Raw genomic sequence first — 24,912 nt, 5'->3', positions numbered from 1 at the left:
AATCCCCAGGGCCTGATAATCTACATCCCAGAGTACTTAAGGAAGTGGCCCTAGTAATAGCAGATGCATTGGTGGTCATCTTCTGAGATTCTATGGACCCTGGAACAGTTCATACAAATTGGAGGGTCGCTAATATAACTCCACTATTTAAAAATGGAGGTAGAGAGAAAACAGGGAATTATAGGCCAGTCAGCCTGACGTCGATAGTGGGGAAAATTCTAGAGCTCGTTATAAAAGATTTAATGGCTGAGCACTTGGAAAACAGTGGCAGAATTGGACAGAGTCAGCATGGATTTACGAAAGGGAAATCATGCTTGACAAATCTATTGGAATTTTTCAAGGATGTAACTAGTAGAGTTGATGAGGGGGAGCCAGTGGATGTGGTTTATCTGGACTTTCAGAAGGCTTTTGACAGTCTCACATAAGAGATTAGCATGTAAAATTAAAGCGCATGGGATTGGGAGTAATGTATTGAGATGGGTAGAAAACTGATTGGCAGACAGGAATCCAAGAGTAGGACTAAACGGGTTTTTTTCCAAATGGCAGGCAGTTTCTACTGGGGTACTGCAGGGATCGGTGCTGGGAGCCCAGTTATCCACAATGTATATTAATGATTTAGATGAGGGAACTCAATGTAATATCTCCAAATTTGCAGACACAAAACAGGGTGGGAAGGTAAGCTGTGAGGTGGATGCAGAGATGCTTCAGCGTAATTTGGACAAGCTGACTGAGTGGGCAAATGCATGGCACAGACAGTATAATGTGGATAAATGTGAGGTTATACACTTTGGTAGCAAAAACAGGAAGGCAGATTATTATCTGAATGGCTATAAATTGAGAGAGGGGAACGAGACCTGGGTATCCTTGTACTGTCGCTGAAGGTAAGCATGCAGGTGCAGCAGGCGGTAAAGAAGGCAAACGATATGTTGGCCTTCATAGCCAGAAGATTCGAGTACAGGAGCAGGGATGTCTTGCTGCAATTATACAGGGCCTTGGTAAGGCCACACCTGGAATATTGTGTGCAGTTTGATCTCCTTATCTGAGGAAGGATGTTCTTGCTATAGAGGGAGTGCTGTGAAGGTTTACCAGACTGATTCCTGGAATGGCGGGACTGACATGAGGAGAGATTGAGTCGGTTAGGATTATATTCGCTGGAGTTCAGAAGAACGAGGAGGGATCTCATAGAAACTTATAAAATTTTAACAGGACTAGACAGGGTAGATGCAGGAAGGATGTTCCCGATGGTGGGGGAGTCTAGAACCAGGGTTACACTGTCTGAGGATACGGGATAGACCATTTAGGACTGAGATGAGGAGAAATTTCTTCACCCAGAGAGTGGTGAGCCTATGGAATTCGCTACCACAGAAAGTAATTGAGGCCAAAACATTGTATGTTTTCCAGAAGGAATTAGTAATAGCTCTTGGGGTGAAAGGGATCAAAGGATATGGGGAGAAAGCGGGATCAGGCTATTGAATTGGATGATCATCCATGAATGGCAGTGCAGGCTCAAGGGGCTGAGTGGCCTACTCCTGCTCCTATTTTCTATGTTTTTATACATTAGTTTAGATTGAGGATTGGCTATTAGCCAGTTGAAAGTGCGAATGACAAATGTCTAACACAACCACTAACACCCACATCACACCTATACCCTTGTGAAACTGTTCCATTGCTATAAAACAGTGTGGTAATACTAAGAAATATTTTTTCCAATTTCTGGTCTCTGTATTAACTTTGGCTCAATGCTAAAACTCACACCTACAAGTCTTACTTGAACCCATAATCTAGCTTGGCACTTCAGTGCACCACTGCATGACTGCTGCACTGTTGGAGGTCGCATCTTGGTGATGAGGTGTTAAATGTTTCCTCTCTCGGGTGAATGTAAGAAAGGCCATGGTACTATTGAAGAACAGGGCAGTTCTTTAAGTATCCTGGCCAACATTTGCCCCTCAACCATTGTCTAAACAAAACATCTGGTCATTTACTTTATTGTTAATTGAGGGACCATGCTGTGTGAAAACTGGCTGCATTTCCTACAATGCAACAGTGACTACACTTTAACAGTACTTCATTGGCTGTGAAGTCCTTTGGCATGTCCTGTGGTCAAGAAAGGCACTATATAAATTTGCATTCTTCCTTTCTGTTGTTTCACTTGAAAAGCACAGTAGCCTGCAACAAACATTGAAAGACTTAAATTAAAACTAAAATGCAATACAGTACAAAAAATAACCTTTTCATTCACTAAAGAGGAACTTTTCAATTGTGTAAACTGAAATAGAATAGAAAACAGTGGTAAGCAATTTACTATTACACAATAGCAGGCACAACTTGGCTGCTTAATTGAAGGTGTTCTTCAGAGGCCTCACATTTGAAACAGCTAAGCTTCACTGGTATCTCATATTGCTTCTGTGTCCAATGTTGTTTAAATAATGTCCATGGAAACAAAAACATTGAACTCTGAAGGCTTTTCAGTGTCTTGTGTAAGACATAATTTATGCCATAAAATTCAACCCCAGTCCTTCGATTTGCTCCATTGCAACTGTTTTTGAATGGTAATAATTAAATAACAATTTGATAAACAGTTGCCAGTAAGTAAATCCAAGGTGTATTAATTTTTATATCAATATTTCATGTACTTATTTCTGAAATGTTGATGCGGGATAATCATTAATTTGGCACATGATCTAACTGATTCCTTTGATTTCCAGGCTTTGATGTCTAATACACAGAGATTCAATATAACTAATCTTTGAGGCATACAAGCACATCTAATTAAAAGGCAAGCAGACAAAGAGACATTTGGTGGTATGGGGACTCCTCAGGCAAATATGCTAAAAAATGAAACTGTCTGAAAATGTCTTTGTTTTAAACTAATATTCTTGTGAAATCTCTTATTTGACATTTACATGTAGGTGGGTGTGTTAACAGAATGTTTCCTATGCATTTAAATCATTGTACAAAGGAAAGGAGGTGGAGATGCTATGTTTCAGCTCTGCTGGCAGCATAATTATTCTATTAGCGCTTAAAAAGGGAGTGGAATTATTTCATGGTGTGAGAGACAACACGCTTTCTTGTTCTTGCTGTCAATCCTCATGTTGCCAACAGCAATTAACATGTTACTACCTGGCACAGAATGCATTTTAGCTATGCGGCTGGTGAAGGACAATCACTTTTATTGGCCTGTACAGCATTTAACTGGATTTAAAATAGTACCAGACTCAACATTAGTTCGCTTTTTTCTAAATATTTTGTTAATACCAACTGGTTTTGTAATCCCGTCTAAATTCTGATTGTCATATTACAGAATTGAGAGTCAGTTGTTTGGAACTGGTGGATAAACATCATTAATACTTTTAAAATGTTCAGGGGATTCTTTGTATTGTAACTTGGCTGGCTGTATCAAATATGGTTATACTGTTTATGTTTGAAAACTGGTAGGATAAATGTATGGATACAAATCTATATTTAAAGAGCTGTTATATATAACAGACATACAGCCAATGGCCTCCCTTCATTGATTGCACTCTGATATAAATATACCAGGAAAAGTGAGCTATGAATTCAGTGAGGTGACTTCCCAAAATAAATAGAGAGCCAGTTCTCTGTGTTGCACAGCAGAGCTCTGCAACACTGACACCCATCTATAAAAATAAAAGATCAATTGCGATATATGGGCTTCACGCTCTCCCTAGACAGAACCATCAAAAGGAGACACTGTAAGAGCACGCATAATATTTAAAAGATGCTAAATAGGGACTGAGCCAAATAAAATTTATCCCATCTGTATGGAAGATCTTTATAATTCACTAAGGATGCAGCCCCATGATCTCCATTTTCGTATTCTGTTCACGGAACCTGCAGTTTAACTGATCAAAATATTTAAATGTTGAATAAAATATCCAGACAACATAACATGCAATATTTAGGTTTGCACAATCTTTACACAAACTCATGCCACACAAATGTAACTCTAGCGTTTCTGTTTTCTGTCTGCAAAAATTATTTTGCTGTGAAGAAAGATGCATGGTTCTTTTCTCCCTTCTAACATATCAAGAAGAATTTTCCCTGCATTTAGATTAGTTACTTGTTACCGGTTCTAATTCATGGATTTAAAAATAGAGTGGATTTCTTCACCACAGTAAGGGTCAGAACTAATACATGCTTAGGCTAACTAACCTTGAAGCCCTTTGGGTCCTTTGAAAAGTAAACGCCATGGTTGCCATGTGACCTGTGATAATTTGCAGGTCACTGCAGTGCTTGTCAGAGAAGTTATGAATCTCCCGAATTGCAGTGGTAAAACTACTTTTGAACCATTGCCGAAAGTCAATATTGGACATTTGGTCCCACAGGCCCCATGAGAGCCTCTCTGTTGTAGCGAAAATAGCGGAACTGCCCAAAAATCATAACTCCCACCCCTAAATACAGCACTTCCCATTTTTGTGGGAGTGGGATGCATTACATGCATGTGTGTTTTGTGGAGGCAGCAGGCCATTTAAATCATCAGCTATCTCCACTCTCTTCTGATTTTGGTAGTAACTTTCAAAAACAGTTCCTCTGACATGTCTTACTTCTTCCTTAACCGAGGTTTTCCACCCACGGTGGTTGACAGACCCCTCAACTGTGTCCGGCCTATCTCCCGCGCATCCACCCTCACAACTTCCTCTCCCTCCCAGAAACGTGATAGGGTCTCCCTCGTCCTCATTTATCACCCCACCAGCCTCCGTATTCAAAGGATCATCCTCCGCCATTTCCGCCAACTCTAGCATGATGCCAGCACCAAACACATCTTCCCTTCACCCCCCCTGGTGGCATTCCGCAGGGATCGTTCCCTCTGGGACACCCTGGTCCACTCCTCCATCGCCCCCTACACCTCAACCCCCTCCCACGGCACCTTCCCATGCAACCGCAGAAGGTGCAACACCTGCCCCTTCACTTCCTCTCTCCTCACCGTCCAAGGGCCTAAACACTTCTTTCACGTGAAGCAGCATTTCACTTGCACTTCCCTCAATTTATTCTCCCAAGGCGGGTTCCTGTACATTGGAGAGACCAAACGCAGACTGGGTGACCGCTTTGCGGAACACCTTCAGTCTGTCTATAAGCATGATCCAGACCTCCCTGTCGCTTGCCATTTCAGCACTCCACCCTGCTGTCATGCCTAGATGTCCGTCTTTGGCCTGCTGCATTGTTCCAGTGAAGCTCAACGCAAACTGGAGGAACAGCACCTCATCTTCCGACTAGGCACTTTACAGCCTTCCGGATTGAATAGAGTTCAACAATTTTAGATCAGGCACTCTCTCCTCCATCCCCACCCCCTTTCCGATCCCCCTTTTTTCCAATAATTTATATCGATTTTTCTTTTCCCACCTATTTCCATTATTTTTATATGTATTTCCATCCATTGTTTTATCTCTTCCTTTTAGCCTATTTCGATCCCTTCCCCCCACCCCACCCCCACTAGGGCTATCTGTACCTTGCTTGTCCTGCTTTCTACCCTTAATGTCACCTATTAGCACATACCTTAGATAATACCACCACCTTCAACACCTCTTTGTCCTTTTCTCTATGGCATCTTTTGGCTATCTCCACCTATCATTGGATAGCTCTACCTGCCTCCCTGCCCCCCCCACCCCTCCCCCCCCCTCTTAAACCAGCTTATATTTCACTTCTTTTCTGTTTTTCCTTAGTTCTGTTGAAGAGTTATACGGACTCGAAACGTTAACTGTGTTCCTCTCCGCAGATGCTATCAGACCTGCTGAGTTTTTCCAGGTATTTTTATTTTTGTTTTGGATTTCCAGCCCATAGTTTTTTGCTTTCATCAGAAGACCTGTCTGGTATATACCAGTCGGCAGTAAACAACTGCATTGAGGTTGTAACTAATGCCCTATTTGATCATGTGGGGGGGGATCATATTAATTTCTCGAAAGATTTGATTCCCAGATACAGAAAGCCATGGCCTTTGGCCAATTAGTGGGCATCCCTCAGGTGTAGGGTGTTATTGGTTGCACCGTAAATACTGTATCCCAAAAGGTGAGTCCTGAGGCTCCATGTTCCTGCCCACTGCAGTATCAACATGACTTTCCTCCCTCCTCCGAGAGGGACTGTTCACAGATGTCTCTGACTCTGACACTACCTCCTGCACTCCGGTGCAGTGCCCTTCACCTTGTGCCACCAACTTGAAACTCACATTACATCCCTCCGAAAGTGTTTGTACCAGAGTTGACAGATTGTGGGCTGTCTCCTCTGCATGAAGGATTACCTGACTGGTGTTGGGGGGGGAGGGGGTTGGGGAGTTGGGGAGTTTGGGAGGTGGGGGGGCGGTGGTGTGCAAGAGCACCTGTGTGTGACACGAAACAAGTTATTTATGTATAGCCCTTCTCATTGCAAATGCACGCTGTGATGTCAACCATTGCCTTAACCATGCTTGCTCTGCTGGATGATGCAACACCATCCTTGCACTCCCTCTCATGCCAATGTCCCATTATGCTCAGCAAAGTGACAGCATGACCTCTCCCATTACTACCATGTGCCAAGATGACACCACCTTTATCATCTGATAACGGCAATTTACCATCACCAACAGTTTAGGCACCCTGACAATCTCCATAGCCATCTGTTCCACAGGATAGATGCGTCTCAGCCAGGCTGACCCCACCACCACCACCAACACCAACACCACCCCCCTCCCACCCCCACCCCGGTCCGGGCCATCTCCATGGCATTCTTCACCCTTTTGACTGTAACGACAGCATGAATTTAAGTTAGCCTGATATATGGTGCATGGAAAGATATTGCTCTTCACTTCATTTGTGCATCACAGTGCGCATTCACATGTTCTGTGCGCACCTACACATGCCTGTGCTTCAGCATTGAGACTTGTATGTGCCTGTCTCACACCTGCGGCATGCAGATGTGACCCTTCTCTTGGAACTCTGTGTGAATGAGGTGAGCCACTCACAGGTCATTGAACCTTTCCTGGCACTGAATCCATGAGCGCTGATGATCTCCTGCTGCGCTCATCACAGCCGCAATTTGAATCCAGACGTTTTTGGTTGCTGCAGGTGGATTACGTCAGCAGGCAGGGTAGAGGACTGGTCTCCTCTCCTGGACCTCTCCCACCAAAACATGAAGGCCCTGACCAGAAAAGTGTGGGGCAGCTGGACCCATCCCTTAATTCAGATTACAATGCCCTCATTCACATTTGTGTGCTGACATGTACCAACCATCTTCACCATATCATCAGCTGGTTAGGTTTGGTGGAAGAAATAGCTTTGCGCAAATGCTTGGTACCATGTAAGTTATGGCTGTGACTCCAAGGTAACATGCTGTGCTCCGCAATCACTGAGCTCTATTGGTTTACCCAGCTCACCCTCCCCTCACTCCCCATCAACCACCGTCACTTTAGTCACACTGTTATGCCAAGGCAGTTTGCAGCTGTGAGAAACCAGGTCTAGGTTACCAGTGCGGGTGCGTCCTGGTAGATGGGTGACAAGAGGGCAAGTGGATGGGATAATGAGCATGGCACTGTTCATCATTCATCCACCCAAAGTCTTGGCAGCTAACTACATTACTGCATAAAATCTGAGGCAGAGTCATACGGACATGAAACATCAACTCTGTTTCCCTCTCCACAGATACTGCCAGACCTGCTGAATTTTTCTCGCATTTTATGTCTTTATTGCATAACATCTATACCAGGTAGTGGTGGCAAGACAATAAGAGGGATCTGGGTGTCCTAGTGCATGAATCACAAAAGGTTAGTTTGCAGGTGCAGCGAGTAATTACCATAACTAATAGAATGTTATCATTCATTGCAATGGGAATTGAATACAAGAATAGGGAGGTAATGCTTCAGTTATACAGGGCATTGGTGAGATCACATCTGGCGTACTATGTACAGTATTGGTCTCCTTATTTAAAGAAAGATGTAAATACATTAGAAGCAGTTTCAGAGAAGGCTTACTGGATTAATGCCTGGAATGGGCGGGTTATCTTATGAGGAAAGGTGGGACAGGCTAGGCTTGTATCTGTTTAGAAGAGTGAGAGGCGATTTGATTGAAACATATAAGATCCTGAGGGGACTTGACAGGGTGAATGTGGAAAGGATATTTCCTCTTGTGGAAGAATCTAGAACTCATGATCATTGCTTCAAAATATGGGGTCACCCATTTAAGACAAAGATGAGGATTTTTGTTTTCTTTCAGAAGGTTGTGAGACTTTGGAAAGCTCTTCCTGAAAAGGTGGTTAAGGCAGAGTCCTTGAATACCTTTAAGCCAGAGGTAGATAGATTCTTGATAAGCAAGGGGTGAAAGGTTATCAAGGGCAGGCAGGAATATGAGGATAAAATCAGATCAGCCACGATCTTATTGCATGGAAGAGCAAGCTTGAGGGGCCGAGTGGCCCACTCCTCCTAATTTGTAAGTTCGTATCTCCAAGGCTGTGTCGTGAGGATCGACTTTATGGCCTTCAATAGTTCTGTAGAGTACATTTTGAATAGGCAGCAGCAATGGCGATTCTTCTACAGGCAAAGCCCATGATAGGCCATCCCTACAGGGTCAGCTCACAATTGGACAATACTTACAGCTTGGACACTCACCTGACAAGGCAATGACATCTCCTCCTCTCAAATGGGCCTTTTAATCTGTGTCCAAGTTACCCAACCTGTGCTGGGTCCACCTCCAACCCTTCACTACTTTTGCGGTCGCCCACCCTGAATCCTAATCTAGCCCCTCTGGACCGAGAATCCAAAGTTTGGGCAGCCATTTTTAAAGGTCAGGTTCATGGAGCTGGTAATTTTCCTGTGTCTGCACGCCCGACCCAGGAGCAGAAAACTGGGCCTTGGTCTCCGTGTGGTACAGTGGAGTGAGTATGATACTGTGGCATCTCCTACTTAACAAGAGTTTCGAACATAATTCCTGACAAGAATACTGTCACCAGCTAATTTAAAATGAAGTTGACTTTAATAAAGGGCATTTAGATATTTTCCTGGTCACAGTGAAATTTGCTATCTCTGTCAAGTAATCTGCCTCCTTATGGTGTTCTAAAACCTATGTTTATTACTTTATAACCCTGGTCGGCTATTTGTTGTAGAAGTTCAGTGTATCCTTGTTGTTTGACCCTCAAAAGCATTTTCTATCAGGCTCCGTGTAATGTGATGATATGGCTACCTTTAAAGTTACAACACCTGATAGGAATTTCTGGATGGAAATTAGAGCTAAAACAAAAATCACCAGGAAAAGCATGTTGTTCTACTCAGGTGTGTTTCAGTTTTTTCTCCCCTCAGTGCTTTTGGTATTGATAAGTTTTGGAGACAGCCTCCTACATTTTGATCTCTTGTTGCAGATATTACAACTTCAGATGAGTGGGGGAAAAAAAAGTAGAAAAAGAGAAGAGGACAAGAGAAAAGAATAGAGGTGCATAACCCAGCAAGAACATTCGCTTGTATTCAATGGAATTATGGAAGTGACCATCTTTAGTTTCTAATTGCTGCAACAACCAGGAACTAGAAGCAAAGATGAATTTCATTTTCTAATACAGATTACTAGAATTGCCAAACTCATATGTTCCAGAGCAGGTGCCATGGTCACTTCCATAACTCTATTAAATACAAGCCGTGTTCTTGCTATGTTATGCACCTCTATCCTTCTGTCCTCTTCTCCTTTTCAACTAATTTTTTCCCACTCATCTGAAGTTGTAATACCTCCAACAAGAGGTTAACATGCAGAAGGCTGACTTCAGTATTTGGCTCAAATAGCCATTTTTCCTGTTCTGTATAAGTCAGCTAACTACTCACTGTATTAACCAACATGAGCCACTGGGGAGGTTCCATTTTTCTGTGGCAATTAAAATACACTCTTTGTTTCAAGTTAATTTTTCCACACGCCAGCTGCCATTCATATACTGCCATATTGCACGGTGGACGAAAGAATGATTTGCATTTATGTCCTGAATGTCCTAAAGAGTTTTACAGCCAATGAAGTACTTTTGAAGTGTAGTCATTGTTGTAATGTAAAAAGTGTGGCAACCAATTTGCACACAGCAAGCTCCCACAGATAACATTGTGATAATGACCAGGTAAACAGTTTTTTATAATGTTGATTGAGGAATAAATATTGGCCAAGTCACTGGGGTTAACTCCCTAGGTCTTCAAAAAGTGCCATGGGACCTTATAAATCCACCTGAGAAGTAGAAGGGTTGGTTGGTTTAATGCCTCATCTGAAAAACGTCACCTCCAACATTACAGCACTCAGCATTTTGCTGGAATGTCAGCCTAGATTGTTGTGTTCAAGTCCCGGACTGGGACTGGAGTGACCAAGGCTGGGAACTGAACATCCAACGGTATTCGATATTTAGGAAGGACAGGCAAAAAGAAAAGGGAGGTGGGATGACGTTATTGGTAAAGGATTACATCAGTGCAATAGTGAGAAAGGATATTGGCTCAGAAAATCAATATGTTGAAACAGTCTGGGTGGAGCTGAGAAGCAGCAAGGGGTGCAAAACATTGGTGGGAGTTGTCTATAGGCCTCCAAACAATAATAGTTAGGTGGAGACAGCATTAAACAAGAAATTAGAGATGCATGTAACAAGAGTGCTACAGTAATCATAGGTAACTTTAATTTGCATAAAGACTGGGCAAACCAAATTAGCAACAATAATGTGGCAGATGAATGCATGGAATGTATGCTAGATTTTTTTTTAGACCAGTGCATCAAGGAACCAGCTAGGGAACAGGCTATCCTAGATTTGGTATTGTGTAATGAGAAGGGGTTAATTAATAATCTTGTTGTGTGGGGTCCTTTTGGGAAGAGTGATCATAATATGATAGAGTTCTTCATTAGGATGGAAAGTGAAGTAGTCCAATCCAAAACTAGGGTCCTAACTCTAAACAAAGGAAACTGTGAAGGTATGAGGGATGACTTGGCTATGATAGGTTGGGAAACTTCATTAAAAGGCATCATGGTGGATAGGCAATGGCTAATATTTAAAGAATGAATTCAGGCATAGCAACAGTTATACATTCCTTTCCAGTGCAAAAACATGACAGGAGAATTGACTCAACCATGGCTAACAAAAGAAATTAAGGATAGTATTAGATCCAAAGAGGAGTCATATAAAGTTGCTGGAAAAAGCAGCAAACCCGAGGATTGGGAGCAGTTTAGGATTCAGCAAAGGAAGGCAAAAAGATTGATTAAGAGGAAAAATGGAGTATGAGAGTAAATTTGCAAGCAAAATAAAAATAGACTGCAAAAACTTCCTTGGGCAGAATTTTTAGGTTGGCGGGCAGGCATGTGCCCCAGCGTCATCCCGCACTTGTGTAATATTTTGGTCAGCGGGCACATGCAAAAGTTGGGAGCGTACCTGCTTTAATTTTACATTGCCCGTCCAACCTTACAGTTGAGGGACAGGCGAATCGGGCAGGCGGACTTGCATTTTTCTTCAAACCTCACCCACGGGCAGGATGAGGTTTCTATGATGAAATAAAATTTAAATAAATTTCTGTGCACAGCATTTTCTATAGCTAAATTTTCAGGTGATTTATAATGATGCATGGAAACTTGCAGCTTCTGAAATCTTTGTTTTTGATTTTTTAGGTCTCAGCTCTCTGAGGCAATTCTTTACCTTCATGGAGCTTTCATTCAGCACTTGCCCGCACCCATGCTAATGCCAGCACCCACCTCCACCATGGCAGCACTGAGCATTTCAGCGCGCATTTCACGCTAACTGGCTGTTAATTGGGCAGCCAGCGTCAAACCGCGGCCGGGGCCGATCATGGTCGGCAGCCCATTTCCCAGCTGATCCTGGACCTGCCAATCGCGACCACCCATTGACCTATAAATTCTGTCCTATAAGCATGTAAAAAAAAACAGATTAGTGCAGACAAATGTAGGTCCCTTACAGTCCAAAACAGAAGAATTTATAATTGAGAACAAGGAAATAGCAGAGCAATTAAACTTTAGTTCTGTCTTCATGGAAGACAAATAACTTCCCAGAAATATGAGGGAACCAAGAGTCTAATGAGAAAGAGAAATTGAAGGAAATTAGTACTGTAAAAAAATAGTGCTGGAGAAATTAATGGGACTGAAAGCTGATAAATCCCCAGGGCCTATAATCTACATCCCAGGGTACTAAAGAGGTGGCCATGGAAATAGTGGATGTGTTTGTTGTCATCTTCCAAAATTCTGGAGATTCTGGAACAGTCCCGGTAGATTGGAGGGTGGCAAATTTAACCCCACTATTTAAAAAATGAGGGAGAAAAAAGGGAATTATAGACTGGTTAACCTAACATCAGCAGTAGGGAAGATGCTAGAGTCTATTATAAATGATGTGATAACAGGACACTTAGAAAATATCAACAAGATTAGACAAAGTCAACATGGATTCATGAAAGGGAAATCATGTTTACCAAACCTACTGGAGTTTTTTGAGGGGATAACTAGTGGAACAGATAAAGGAGAACCAGTGGATGAATGTATTTGTGTTCTTAGAAAGCTTTTGATAAAGTCCCACATAAGAGGTTAGTGTGAAAAATTAAAGCACACAGGATTGGGGGTAATATATTTGCATGGATTGAGAATTAGTTAGCAGATGGGAAACAGAGAGTAGGAATAAATGCGTCATTCTGGAGTGGCAGGTGGTGATTAGTGGGCTACTGCAGGGATTGGTGCCAGCTATTCACAATATATATCAAGAATTTGGACGAGGGAACCAAATGTAATATTTCCAAGTTTGCTGATAACACAAAACTAGGTGGGAATATGAGTGGTGAGGAGGATGTAAAGAGGCTTCAAGGCAATTTAGACAAATTGGTTGAGTGGGAAAATACATGGCAGATGCAGCATAATGTGGATAAGTGCGAAGTTATCCACTTTGTTAGGAAAAACAGAATGGTAGAGTATTATTTAAATTATGATAGATTGGAAAATGTTGATGTATAAAGGAACCTGGGTGTCCTTTTACACCAGTCACTGAAAGCAAGTATGTAGGTGCAGTAAGTAGTTAGGAAGGTAAATGGTATGTTGGCTTTCATTGTCAGAGGACTTGAGTACAGGAGCAAGGATGTCTTATTGCAGCTGTACAGGGCCTTGGTGAGACCACACCTGGAGTATTATAAGCAGTTTTGGTCACCTTACCTAAGAAAGAATATACTTTCCATAGAGGGACTGCACTGAAGGTTCACCAGACTGATTCCTGGGATGACAGGATTGTCGTGAGGGGAGATTGGGCCAACTATTCACTGGAGTTTAGAAGAATGAGAGGGGATCTCATTGAAATGTATAAAATTTTAACAGGGCTGGACAGAATGGACGTTTCCCTTGGCCGGGGTTGGGGGGGGGCTCTGGAGCATAGGGTCACAGTCTCAAATACTGGGTAGGCCATTTAGGACTGAGATGAGGAGAAATTTCTTCACTCAGAGGGTGATAAACCTGGGTAATTCTCTAACATAGAAGGCTGTGGAGGCCAAGTCCCTGAATATATTTAAGAAGGAAATTGATTTCTAGACAATAAAGGCATCAAGGAGTATGCGGAGAAAGCAGGAGTTTGGCGTTGAGATAGAGGATCAGCCATGATCATATTGATTGGCAGAGCAGGTGCAAATGGCCTACTCTTCCTATTTTCTATGTTTTCTATGTTTCTATGAACCCACAACGTGGTTAAAAAATTATCACAGCCAGAAAACTGGGAAGTTAAAAACTACTTTTTATCTTTCATCTGTAATTTAATTTTACGGAGAACAAAATACATGATTGGGGCATACACTTCGGATTAAAGTAGAAGCTGAAATATCTTAAACTTTTGAAAAAGAAATACTTTAAAAATAATTTTTTTATCATGATGAAGAAATATGACATTGCACAAATATAAAATTTGTTTTTCAGGGCCAGTGATGCTTTTCAACACTAATTATGAACTTAATAAACCCTTTAAAAACCTAATTACCTCTTATTCAGCAAGGTGTAACTTTTTTAAGGGTTTTTATAGTGTGTCTAATGAGAAGAAAGGAAAATTCTTGTCAGTTCAGAGAGTTCTAATTGATTGCAATCTCGGGGTGCTTCAATAGTGGACCGTGTGGAGAACCATCGAATCATTGACAGTGACTTCTAGCTTTTGAATTTAACTGACCATGTGGGACGCCAGAAGTTGCCATCAGCTTCAGAAGAGTAATGACAGCAAATGTTCATAGTTTCACTGTCATTATTAGTGCAAAATCCATTTTTCAGCTGTAATCAGAGTAGGCACTTTTCCTCAATCTTTGATTAGCTCAGTTGACTGGATGGTTGGTTTGTGATGGTGCCGGCTGAGGTCATCAATGAAGGCCCCCCCTTCTCAACCTCACCTCTTGCCTGAGATGTGGTGACCCTCAGGTTAAACTCACCACCAGTTATCTCTCTCTCTCTAATGAGAGAGCAGCTTATGGTCCTTAGGGATTACGGTGACTTTTCATTTAATTTCCTTCCATGCTAATTTATCACAAGCCACAAGTACAAAAACTCAACTACTTTTAAACAGAATTCAGGAGGAACAAAATAATTATTATCTAATTGCATCAATTTGAAAATAGTTTTTGCCTGTAAGTGAAGATTAAATGGAGCTCATTACAATTACAATAGCCATGGCATTCAAGGCTATGGGCCTAGTGCTGGAAAATGGGATTAGAATAGTTCGGTACTTGTTTGACCGGTGCAGACTTGATGGGCCGAATGGCCTTTTTCTGTGCTGTAGACCTCTGTGACTCTAATTGTAGAGCTACGAGTCAAAAATACATGATTTGTTTTGAGATGCAGGTTGTGCCACTGGCATGCTATATAACCGTTTCTGTTCAGAAGGGAACACTCATAAGCCACATAACCTAGAAGAGTTACCAGCATTAACCATATTAATGTGCAATGGCACTAGAATGCTTCAATGCAAAATAATAAGAAATAAAGAAGCCAATAGACACTCTTCTGATTTACCTAACCTTTTATAATCAGGGGTAAATGGCAGGACTTGAAACCGGTACTTTTCTGTACTTTGTCCTGTACAATTCTACATTCATGGCAAAATGTAAAACCCTCCTTATCCATGTTTTACATGCATATAACTTTCCTGACATTTCCTTTCTCCTGCCACATTGTTTTTTTTCACCAAACCTTCATTCTGTTATAATATAGAAACAAATATTGATGGGAGAGGAGGAGTTTCCTTTGTGAATACAGCTTTTGAGTTCATCTGGGTACATGACTGGAGACCCTGGGGTAAAAAAGGAAAATTGATGTAGCTCTGGCCTCATTCTGATAACAGCACAACTTCCTTCACAAGTCACAACATAACCTCACAAAGGGCAAATTGGCTGACGTATCGCAGCTGATCCTATCAAAATTGTTAGTAATCCACTGTGGAAGAGAAGAAAGGCATAAGATTGATTACAAAATTAATAAATGGTTTGCAGCTCAATAATTGAGTAAATTGTCCGTGGAATCTCAAACCAATCTGCAAATGCAACCCTATACTTAAAACAAAATGCTAAAAAGGATAAAAAAGGAAGTCATTTATGGTAAATTTTCATGGCTGAGTGGAAGTATAATGAACAACTCCTTCCAGACAAGGTGCATCAGTCATCAGGTTCCATCAGTCTGCAGCTCAGGATTAACCCAGAACTGTGCTAAATTTTTCCAACAGAAGAATTAACATGGAACAATTTGAACAATTCTATCTGCACTTAATTATTCTAATGTGTTACCAGCTTCGTGACAAGTATGTTTATAATGTTTATGTCAATTCAACCATATTTTGGACCAGCATTCCACTGTTACATCTTTGTTTTAGAATTCATAATTAAACATGATAGTTTCTGTAAACTGATGGTCTTCCATGGCAGCTTCCTTTATTTACAGACTAATGCCTTTAGTTATAAAGAAATATTGGACCCATTTCTGTGAGATTAAATTCATCATGCCTTATTTTAACAAAACTAAATAACAGTAGTTTCATAGACAATATAAGCTAGGCATTGACCAGGGAAAGAACCTAGCTAGGGGCGTCCCATCATTGTTCTGAAACCAAAACATCTATAACATAAAACCTTTCTACTCCTTACCATATGTACTAACTGCTTTTGTGCAGGTACTCTGTTTTGGGGTGTGGGGAGAGTCTCGTTGTTACTTTATTACATGCAGTTGTAATGCAAGTTGATAACAGCAGGATTATACAGTGAACTCCTGTTTTCTGGCAGTTTCTTTCAGCATACTTTTCAGCGTATATTAAATAGTGTGGAGTAGCCAGTTGGTAGAATCCCTACGTCGGTCCAGATGTGCCTCTATTGATCCCCAAGCTGGACTGAAGTTTAAGTCACTATTGAAAGGAACAGTTTTGGGATGCAAATGACATCATCAAAGTGATTGAGCGTGGATCATAAGTCACTGTTATGGCAGGAAACTTTGAAACATTGAGCTAGATTTTTCTGCCAAAATAAAGGTGAGGCTATTTGCTCTCCCCATTATTTATATGTAAATGGTACAGCAAATTCAGGCAAGGTGCAGGTGCATGGTTAAATACCAATAAAATTTGCAATACAGTTGCGTTGTTCTGCTGTTAGCTTTACAAAAATGGTCTGCATCACTGTCTGCATCAACTTTGAAATGCATTGAATGTCATTAAGTTCCTTGCACAGCAGTTACGAAACTATACTCATCTCAGAAAGTTAAATCTGAAACTTCAGGCATGAGTACCCTTTTAGTGAGGTAACAGGGTTAATTACTGCTAGCCATTCTCTCTGGTACTGAAAATGAAGTCAGGAGTCTCATTCGTGTCATTTTTTTTTTACTTTTCCTTTCTGTCTCTTTGTCCCTTAATTAAATTTTCTTTTTCTTTTTCTTTATTTCTCTTTCTATGCCTGATTTTATATTGATTTCATTCACTTTAATTTATGCTTCCCTCTCAGTCCTTCAATTTGATTGGTTAAGGAGCTACACAATTGCTTACTCAGGTTCCAGGCACCCTGTTTTTTCCACTCTCTGTAATGCTGTCAGCTCACATTTCCAGCAACTTTATTGGCAAAAATGTTTTGAGCTGAAGGGCAGGGAGGCATGTCTAACAAACAGCAGGCACCGGTGGAATTCTTGCTAAAGCAGAACCTGGCTCCATATTTTATCAAAACTATATTTAACATGGGGAATGGGTGAAGGCTGTGAATAAAACATCTTCGTTCTAGGCTAAAGTTGCTCACTAGCTTTTGGTCCCAACTGTGAACACAATGTTGAGATCAGAAGGGTATAAAGTTCTTAAGCGAAAGTTGAGATGCTGTTTCTCAAACCTACATTAAGCTTTATTGTAACAGTGTAGAGGGTGACGATCAGAATGGGAGAGGAATGGCAGGTTAAAATTACAGGCAACTGAATGCTCAGGATCATGCTCGCTGACTGAAAGGTGGCATTCTGCAAAATGGTCAACTGAGCTACAATATAGAGGGAATGAAACGTGAAAAGAAAATCCAGTATACTAATTTGAAAGAAGCACAAGAGATTTTCTGTTTCATCTGGAAGGTGTGTTAGGGGCCCTGAATGTTGAGAAGGGAGGAGGAGGAGCACATCTCCTGAGCTTGTACAGGAAGGTGGCTTGGGTTGGGAAGGAGGAGTTGGGGGTGATTGAGGTGTGGAAAGGGTGTCGCAGAGTGAATGGTCCCTTCAGAATGCTGAAAGAGGAGCAGAAGATGTGCTTGGAGATGGCATTGCACTGGAGATAGCAAAGAAATGAAATTTGTCTGGACATTGAGTTCAGTAATTTCAGATCATAACCTCTTTTCCCATTGTCATTTTGTTTTCGGATGGCAGTTGTCAATGATGACTCTAATTTCCCACTTACACCTTGACAGATCTTTTATTTCTTTACTTGTCCTATTACCATCTCTCTTTGCCTTGCACCATCAGCCCTTTTGTCATTTAATCTTCCTGCCTTCCACCCTATCACAGATCTTCCTTTTTGTTCTTTCTTCCCATTGTCCTTCCCCGACCTTGATTAAAAATTGTTGCATCTCTAATTAATCCCAGTTCTGCCAGTCCCTGGCCTGAAACATTAACCCTCTTTCTCTGTCCACAGGTACTGTCAGACCTGCTGAGTATTTCCAGCATTTTCTGTTTTTATTAACTCTGAATATAGTTTTAAGCATTTTGTAATCTTATTGATTTCTAGTCCTTTTTCAGAGTCCTTTAATCTGAATCTTTTGATGAAGGTTCTGCCAGGGTAGAAATGTAAAGAGTGGAGCCAGAAAACCAAAACAGTACTGCTGTCTGGTAACTAGTGCTGCATTGTTAAAATTAGCAGATTTGTTCCCCAGTCCATGCTGAAAATGCTGCACTGGTTTGTGGAGTGCAGTGCTGTTTTGGGTGCCACCTTCTCCAACTACTTTGTTGGCAGAAACCAACCTGGTGAATCTGCTTGCAAGACCTGTGGGTATCTGCTGCGGCCAGACTATGGTGAATCAAGCAGTTTATATTTGTTACTGCAGTTCACAACTGTGGAATCACGCATTTGCCATTGGCAGCATATTTTAAAACATTTCTACTGAATGCCCACTGAGGTGATGGTAGAAGCATCACAAATAGCCCTTAGTGTGGGCTAGGAAAGGGATAAATTAGATGGGGATCACACTGGTCATCATTTTCCACTGGCTGCTGATGGATAAATGTATGGATACAAGATGAGGAGGAATCCAGGTTTACTGTGATATCCTCTATAGCTAAATAGCCTTTCATTCTTTAGGCTCACACATTCGTATTCAGGTGAGATTCAATTGTGGGGAAGGTAGTGTAGTGGTAATGTTACTAATCTAAAATTCCGAGACCCTGATTAATGGCCTGGGGACATGACTTCAAATTGCAACACGACAGATGATGGAATTTACACTTAATTTATAAATCAGAAATGACCATGAAACTCCCCGGATTGTCATAAAAACCCATCTGATTCACTGATGTCCTTTAGGGAAAGAAATCTGACATCCTTATCCAGTGTGGCCTACGTGTGACTCCAGACCCACAACAATGTAGTGTCTCTTAAATGTCCTCTGAAATGGCCTAGTAAACCATTCAGTTGTACCAAACCCGCTACAGAAAAGTTGATAAGGAATTTAAAAAAAACAGACAAACCACCCAGTGTTGACCTATGCACTGGAAATGACAATGGCACACCCTGCCCAGTTGATCCTACAAAGTCCTCCTTACTAACATCTGCGATTTTGTCAAAATTGAGAGAGCTGCCCCACAGACTAACATAGCCATACTTACCAAATCACACCATATAGTCAATGTCCCAGGCATTTCCATCACCATCCATGGGTATGCCTTGTACCACCTGGAGGGACAGACTCACCAGAGCTGGCAACACAGTGGCATACACTCAGGAGGGAGTTGGCCTGGGAGTCTCAACATTGACACCAGATCCCATGAAGCCTCATGACATCTGGTCAACCATGGGCAAGGAAACTTCCTGCTGATTACCACCTACCACTCTCTAACTGATGAATCAGTACTCCTACATGTTGAGTATCACTTGGAGAAGCACTGAAGGTAGGAAGGGCACACAATGTACTCTTGAGTGGGGAACTTCATTGTCAGTCACCAAGAATGGCTCTGTGGCACCACCATTGACCAAGCTGGCCGAGGCCTGAAGGACATATGTGCCAGACTTGGCCTACAGCAGGTGGTGAGGTAGCCAGTTTGAGGGAATGTCTATTTGACCTCACTCTCACCAATCCACCTGTCGCAGGTTCCATGACAGTATTGGTAGTGGTAACCATCATGAAGTCCTTGTGGAGATGAGGTCCTGTCTTCATGCTGAGGGTGTCATCCATAGTGTTGTGTGGCACTACTGCCATGCTAATTGGGATAGATTCAGAACGGAACTAGCAGCTCTAAACTGAGCACCCATAAGGTGCTGTGGGCCAACAGCAGCAGGAGAGTTGTACTCAACCACAATTCGTGTAACCTCATGGCCCAGCATATTCCTCACTCTACCATTACCATCAAGCCAGGGGATCAATTCTAGTTCACTGAGAACTGTGGGAGAGTATGCCAGGATCAGCACCAGGCATACATAAAAATAAGGTGCCAACTTCGTGAAGTTACAACACAGGACAACATGCATGCTAAACAGCAGAAGCAACATGTGATGGAGCTAAACAATCCCACCACCAATGAATTGGATCAGAGCTTTGCAGTCCTGCCACATCCAGTTGTGAATAGTGGTAAACAATTAACCAGAGGAAGCGAATCCACAAACATTCCCATCCTCATTGATGGGGGAGCTGCAATGAAACTCAAAAAAAATTTACTTTAGTTTTAGGTCGGCAGTTGGATGTTGTAAACTCCAGTTCATAGCGGGCATAGGAGTTCTGCTCATGTGCCGGCCGGAATACAGCTTTTTTATGTAACTCGAGCCTTTCATGCATGCAGATATGCAGCTTGTCCATTTTCACATCTTTAAGCCAGGAACCGGCCCTGCGCACGTGCGCAAAGAAAAGGAAGCAAAGAAGTGAAACAGCTCGAAACAGCAGGCCAGGTGACCTGGAATTAGAGCTTTTCTCCAGGGAAGGTGTCCCACGGATGGGGACAAGGAAAAGGTCCCAAGCAAGAGAGCTTAACAAGGTCCCAGAAGAAGATCCCGGGCAGGGACAAGATAGGGACCTGAAAGAGGTCCCGGAAGGCTGTCCCAGGTAGGGGACAAGGACAGAGATCAGACACAGATCCTGTTAAGTAAACTTGAGAGAAAGGAGCAGAGAAATGGGTTCTGAGTTAAAGAGACAGCTGCAGGGAGCAGACTTGAAGTGAAGCTGGCTTGAGTGTAGCCCTGAAGATCCGAGGAGGCTGTCAAAGGTTGGTGACTCCTTACGGTGACTACGCCTTTAGCACAGTGGTGTTCTGCTTGGCACAACCGAAGATCTAACATTGTGCTTGAAAGGCGAAGTATGCAGAGATCCAGAGGAAGGAAATCTCGGAAGGCGAGATTGAAACCCTGGAGGGCAATCCTTGTTGAAGCCATTCAAGTGAGAGCAACATTTAAAGAGAATTCCATGTTTTTCAAATATGGAGATTGAAAATCCTCCTGAGAGAGACAAAGTTTCAGTGAGACTGGTTGGACCACAATGTGACAAACATCTGTGTGGGTTGGTGAGAAATCCATGGAATCTACTTTGGTTGCATCTGCCATTTATTTTTGAGTGTTGGGTGTCTAACCATAGTTCGCTAGTTAGTTCACATGCACTGTATACTTATCCTGAATATTGAAATATAAGACAGATATTGTAAATTGTTTTTATATTTCTGAATTTGTATGTGTCTATAATGGTATTGCTCAGCTGAAGGATTTGTGTGATTTGAATTATTTTCTTGTGTTGGTATTGAGACCTTTTCAATCTTTTGCCTGGTGCAATGTGGTTCATTTTTTTCGTCTAATAAATGTTTTAATTTTTCTGTTAGAAATCCAGGAGCAGCATCCTGTGAATTTGTTCAATAACTTACCTCCACACTTTCAAAAAAAAATTTAGGATCTGTCAAGCCAGGTTCTCCTCTGGAATCTGACTTGTTCAGTAGTAATATCAGCTGGGAGCGGACAAAGTCCAGTTCTTCAGTGCAAAACACAAGGCACACCGGCTGGCGCCTTGAAATTCCATGCCAGCCACTTTCATGCCCCAGCTCTAGGCAAAATCATCCTCAGCTCTTAAGTTCAAATAACTTCTTGTGGGATCGACAAAAACATTGAAGCTAAAGCATAGAAACAGGTCAGTAAGCCCATTCAGTCTGTTTTGTTATTACCTTACACATGAGAAAATAGCTGTAATGACATTTACTCATTGGGTAAGAAACTAATCTCATGGCACATTTCTTTGTTTTATTACCTTGCTCCTGTTCTTAGTTCATGCTGAGTTGCTTGAAGTCATTATTGTTGCAACGTTGCATCAGTAATGTTCTTCGTATGGTGTACTCCTTTTTGAGCAATGCAATGTTCATTTTTTAAAAAATTAAATGGGAAACAATACCTTATTTAAATGCAACACAAAGCTGTATAACTCATAGTCTATTTTCGCTTGTGTTATCCTCCCAGCTGATGTTACTACTGGACAAGTCAGATCCCAGCGTGGAACTTGGCTTGATAGATCCTAACTTTTATTCTTTGTTTAGAAAAGTGGAGGGTGGCTACTGAACAGAGTCACAAAGGCTGCTGATGAACTTTTAACAACAGAATAAAACATTTATTAAATAAGAAAAGCTGAACTATATTACACTACTTCTTTACTCTAACTATAGTTTTACAGATATATACAAATTCGTAAAGATAACACAAGTTACAAAATCTATCTTATATTCTAATGTTCACAGTAAGTATACTGTCCGTGTAAACTACTAGGCGAACTGCATTCAGACGCCACATTCCAAAAGCAAGTTTTTATGGATTTCTCATCAACCCACCCCCACCCCCCCACCCCACCACCAGGCACTTGTTGCACTGGGAGCCAACTGGTCTCACTGAAACTCTGTCTTTCTCAGGAAGGTTTCCAATCTCCACACTCGAAGAAGTGGCTTTGGAATTCTTTCCCAAAGGACACTTTCTCTCGACGTCGTCAACAAGGATCCACCTCCAGGGTATCGACCTTTCTTTCAAAGGTACTCTTCCCATGGATATCTACGTGCATTCAAGCTGCACCTTCGATGCACACTCTCAGATGTTCTCCTGTGCCAAGCAGAACATCACTACTCCAAAGGTCCATAGTAAGGAGTCATCAATCTGTGGCTGTCTATTTGCTTCTTGCAAGTCCACTTTGCTTTTAGTCTTATTCCTGCAGCACTTTAATTTGGACCCCTTACCTCTGCTCCTCACTCTTAACTTCACTTACTGGGACCTGTTTCAGATTCCCGTTCTTGTCCCTTGACGACTGTCTTCCAGGGACCTCTTTCTGTCCCACTCCCTGATTGTTTGCAGACAGAAAGAACATGTACACATACAATGCCTATTTCAGCTAAACAAAATAAGTGACAAGCCATTCATTGACTCATTTCTCAAGGCAATGCCTAGACCAATAAGGGTCAAACTGCCTGGTTTAAATTACAAACAATGCTTGGCAGTTAACCATTGCTGGTGCATTCTCCATGGCCATACCTCTACCAATCAGAGTCCACTTGCCAACCAATCAGCAGTCTCTTCAAATATACTATAAGTTGTTGTTTTCCCCTTATATTGCTATTCTTGCGGTGTCCTGATGAGTGCAAGACAAAAAGCTTTGACATGTCTCCTTTTTCAGCAATAAATAATATCAGATCATTTCGTCAGAAGATAATTCAGGAAATTCAATGTCACAAATATTTTGACCTTAACTATAAACAACGAAAACTACAAGATAAATTAAAGTTATGAAGTAACTTTTGCCCGACTTTGTTATCGTACAGAATTGCCACACAGAAGTGCAAGCTTTCAAAATGAATTAAACCATGGTGAAGGAGAGATCAGAAATGCTTAGTGTAGGTTCTGAAAGAGGGTTTAAGTAGGGCAAGGTAGAATTGCATACATTTTTTGATGTGTTCTTAAGTTCTTACATTAGTTATTTATCTATCCATCCTATGTGGTATCTTCAATTTAAGGGAGGCTTTGATTAACTAATGGGAGACTTTTTTAAAAATATAGGAACATATTTTTAATTCATTTCAGATATTTCCACGTTGATACTATCAAGAATATGCCAGTAACCACACTCCTTACCTTAATGTGATTCAGCCAGGTGGTATATACTTTAATGCATGACAACTCTGCTTCTCTCTTCACTGATGCTGACAGACCTGCTGAGTATATCCAGCATTTTCTGTTTTTATGATGGTCTGTATGATTTGTCTTTCTAGGTTTGAGCTCAGTAGGTCAGACCATTTGTCTTGCAGATGACAAAAATGTACATATTCGTTATGGTTGTTTCCCTTCCTTCTTAGTTCCACCCCAGAATGATCCCATTGGCAGTAGCCTACATGATGTGGTTGACATAGCACCAAGTCGAAAGCGCTGGCATCGAATTCCACAGCAAAAGTATAAAGAGGCAGAGGCCCCAAAAGCTTCTTCAGAAAAGAGGTAAGAATTTTCTGAGATGAGGTGTTTTTTATATATGAACTGAGGGTTTGAAATTAAGCTATGAACCATAAACACGAGAATGCTTTAACATCTTCATGAAAAGAATTGGACAATCCTGTCATGCAAACACACTAAGCATTTCTTTATTAACATCTCACAGTATCATTTCATGGCTGAAATGTAATGCAATCTTTTTGGTGTTTAAACAAGTTGCATGGATGAGTTAGAACCAAAAGTGAGTTAATTGCTTATGTGGATTAATGTTGCACAGCAGTGATGGATGAACTTATTCAAAATGGCATGGCTTAAACTAATTAACAGTTTTCTATGAAGCAATTGTGTTCCTTCAGAATTTTCACAGCAAGAATTAGCATCTCTCTTGTATTCACTGGCTTCTTTTCTGTTTGCAATCTGTTTGGAGATGTATGTGAATCTAGCATGGAACATTTGGACATTGTTGTAACTTGTTTTTATGTTGAACCTGAAGGCATACAGTTTGCTTTAGCTTAGTATGTGTCAACTATATCTTTATTCCACTGATATATAACATTTCAGAATTAGAAATAAACTCTGTGAAATCTAATCTGAAGGATAAAAAGGAAGAAAAAATATTTTTGCAACAAAATGATTGCTTGTGCTTTAGGAGTTTATCATATTGAGATTGGTAGTCTCTAAAGAGTTTAATAGAGCTCAGTATTCAGGAGAGGGAGTGTGTTATTTCTACTTAGCTAAGTTTATTTGCCGTATCAGTGAAGGAAGAACCCTTCACTTTCATTTTGTGAGGTATACAGTTCTTGGTTAATTGTCTCTGCTTCCAGTTAGATCATTAAATAT

General features: G+C 41.3%; 1 protein-coding gene across 3 annotated transcripts in view; it reads left to right on the top strand.

Moving 5' to 3' along the window:
• xrcc4 (X-ray repair complementing defective repair in Chinese hamster cells 4) overlaps window positions 1-24,912 on the top strand; it is a 683,670-nt gene that overhangs the window by 484,991 nt on the left and 173,767 nt on the right. For all 3 annotated transcript variants that reach the window (XM_041186930.1, XM_041186929.1, XM_041186931.1), the window contains exon 7: window positions 23,943-24,078. In XM_041186930.1, the coding sequence (XP_041042864.1) occupies window positions 23,943-24,078 (136 nt within the window). The remainder of the gene's footprint in view (window positions 1-23,942; window positions 24,079-24,912) is intronic.

Source organism: Carcharodon carcharias, chromosome 4 (assembly GCF_017639515.1).
Source record: "Carcharodon carcharias isolate sCarCar2 chromosome 4, sCarCar2.pri, whole genome shotgun sequence".
Lineage (NCBI taxonomy): Eukaryota > Metazoa > Chordata > Chondrichthyes > Lamniformes > Lamnidae > Carcharodon > Carcharodon carcharias.
Note: the sequence above shows the minus strand (reverse complement) of the source record. Positions and strands in the feature narration are given on the sequence as shown.